The sequence below is a fragment of the Kryptolebias marmoratus genome, unplaced genomic scaffold (genome assembly GCF_001649575.2).
Source record: "Kryptolebias marmoratus isolate JLee-2015 unplaced genomic scaffold, ASM164957v2 Scaffold116, whole genome shotgun sequence".
Lineage (NCBI taxonomy): Eukaryota > Metazoa > Chordata > Actinopteri > Cyprinodontiformes > Rivulidae > Kryptolebias > Kryptolebias marmoratus.
The window spans coordinates 15,456-17,326 of record NW_023665850.1 but is presented as its reverse complement, the minus strand read 5'-3'; the positions used below and the strand labels follow the sequence as shown (position 1 = coordinate 17,326).

At 54.9% G+C, this 1,871-nt stretch overlaps 1 protein-coding gene across 1 annotated transcript; it reads left to right on the top strand.

Moving 5' to 3' along the window:
* Window positions 1–125: 125 nt before the first annotated feature.
* On the top strand, window positions 126–1,871 carry fhl3b (four and a half LIM domains 3b). The gene is made up of 4 exons (XM_025003306.2): window positions 126–384; window positions 649–818; window positions 1,254–1,440; window positions 1,525–1,871. Exons 1-4 carry the CDS (start codon window positions 141–143, stop codon window positions 1,683–1,685), a joined length of 762 nt encoding a protein of 253 aa, XP_024859074.2. The 5' UTR covers window positions 126–140; the 3' UTR covers window positions 1,686–1,871.

The following is a 1,871-nucleotide window of genomic DNA, read 5'->3' as shown; positions in this document are numbered from 1 at the left end:
GCGTTTTAATGGGGCGTGACCCGGCGTTTTAAAGGGGCGTGACCCGGCCTTTTAAAGGGACGTGACCCGGCCTTTTAAAGGGACGTGACCCAGCCTTTTTAAGGTGACCTGTGACTCTTCAGCTCGTCTAAAGCTGATAAATGTTTAAAGTTCTGTCAGGTTCTGTAACCCCTGGTTCCGTCCCTGACCGTTCTGCTCTCTCCCTGCAGGAACTCTCCTACGAGGACAGATTTTACCACAAGCTCTGCTTCAGGTGTTTCCGCTGCGAACGCTCTCTGGCTGACGAACCCTTCACCTGTCAGGACGGCGCACTGGTCTGCAGCGACTGCTACCGCAGCCAGTTCTCCTCCAAGTGCTCGGCCTGCGACGGAGCGGTGATGCCAGGTAGACCCTGAGGACTCAGAACCTGCAGAACCTGCAGAACCTGCAGAACCTGCTCCGGGCCGCAGACTTCACACCTGTTTCTCTGAGCGCTGACAGATCGTTTCCTCATTCTGGCAGAAATCTGTCCCAGCAGACGCTTGAACTCAGCAGCTGGTTTCAGTCCGACCCATGTCTGGAATGAATGTGAAACCAGAACCGTCTCCTCCGGTAGTCTCACATTTCCTGTGTTCCACCTGAACCGTTTCCTCTCCGTGTCTCTGACAGGGTCCAGGATGTTGGAGTACGGCGGCGCCGCGTGGCACGAGGACTGCTTCCTGTGTCACGGCTGCGAGAAGCCGATCGGATCCGAGGCCTTCGTCCCCGACAACAACAACTATTACTGCGTGCCGTGCTACGAGAGACGGGTTGCCCCGCGCTGCAGCCACTGCAACAAGGTGAAGCTGCTGCTCAGAACCTGACCCTGACCCTGACCCTGACCCGCTCCGCCTGCAGACAGGTCAGGGCCAGTCCAGAACCTGGAACGACAGCAGAATCTGGTTTCACAAGCTCAGAACCATTACAGAACCCTGAACTGAATTAGAACTTTTTGTCTTCTTTGTGCAGCCTGATAGTCCCAGAGCATAATGGTACCACCACCATGCCTAACACTGGGTACAGTTCAGTTCAGACGGGTTCTTCTTTGTTCACGTGGCTCAACATTTGGACCTGAAGGGTTTTTGTTAAGAACCTCAGAACATCTTCGGTCCTCAGAGTTCATCTTCGTTTCAAACAGAAAACTGATCCGAGTCTGAAACCGTGGTCCATCTGACCCGGTTGGTGTTCCATGTCGGCCCGACCCGGTTGGACTGACCCGACCCTGTCTCCTGCAGGCTCTGACCAAAGGAGGCGTCACCTACAGGGACGAGGTGTGGCACAGAGAGTGCTTGGTGTGCAGCGGCTGTGGAGCTCCTCTGGCCAGCCAGCCCTTCACCTCCCAGGGCGAGAGTCCGTTCTGCGTCCCGTGTTTCAGCAACCTGTACGCCAAGAAATGTTCCGGCTGCAGCTCCCCCATCACAGGTGGGTGGCCTCCTGCTCCTCTGCTGGCAGATGTTTTTCAGATGTTCTGGGCCGGTCCAACCTGCCGGTGTGTTTGTCCCGCAGGGTTCGGGGACGGGAAGTACGTCTCCTTCGAGGACCGCCAGTGGCACCAGCCGTGCTTTAAATGCTCCCGCTGCTCTGTGTCTCTGGTGGGTTCTGGGTTCTTCCCCGACCGAGACCAGATTCTGTGCAAAGACTGCAACACCGAGGAAGAGGAGGACTGAGGAAGCTCAGGCTCAGCTGAGAGCATCACCCGTCGCTCACAGAAACCGACAAACTGAAGATGTTGTTTTTATGCTTAATCTGGAATCTTTCTGCTAATTCTTGGCTGTTGTTCAGGAACGTTTTCTACATGAACCCAGATTATTTTCATCCCAATAATCCAATAAAGGATGAATATTCTGCAGAAA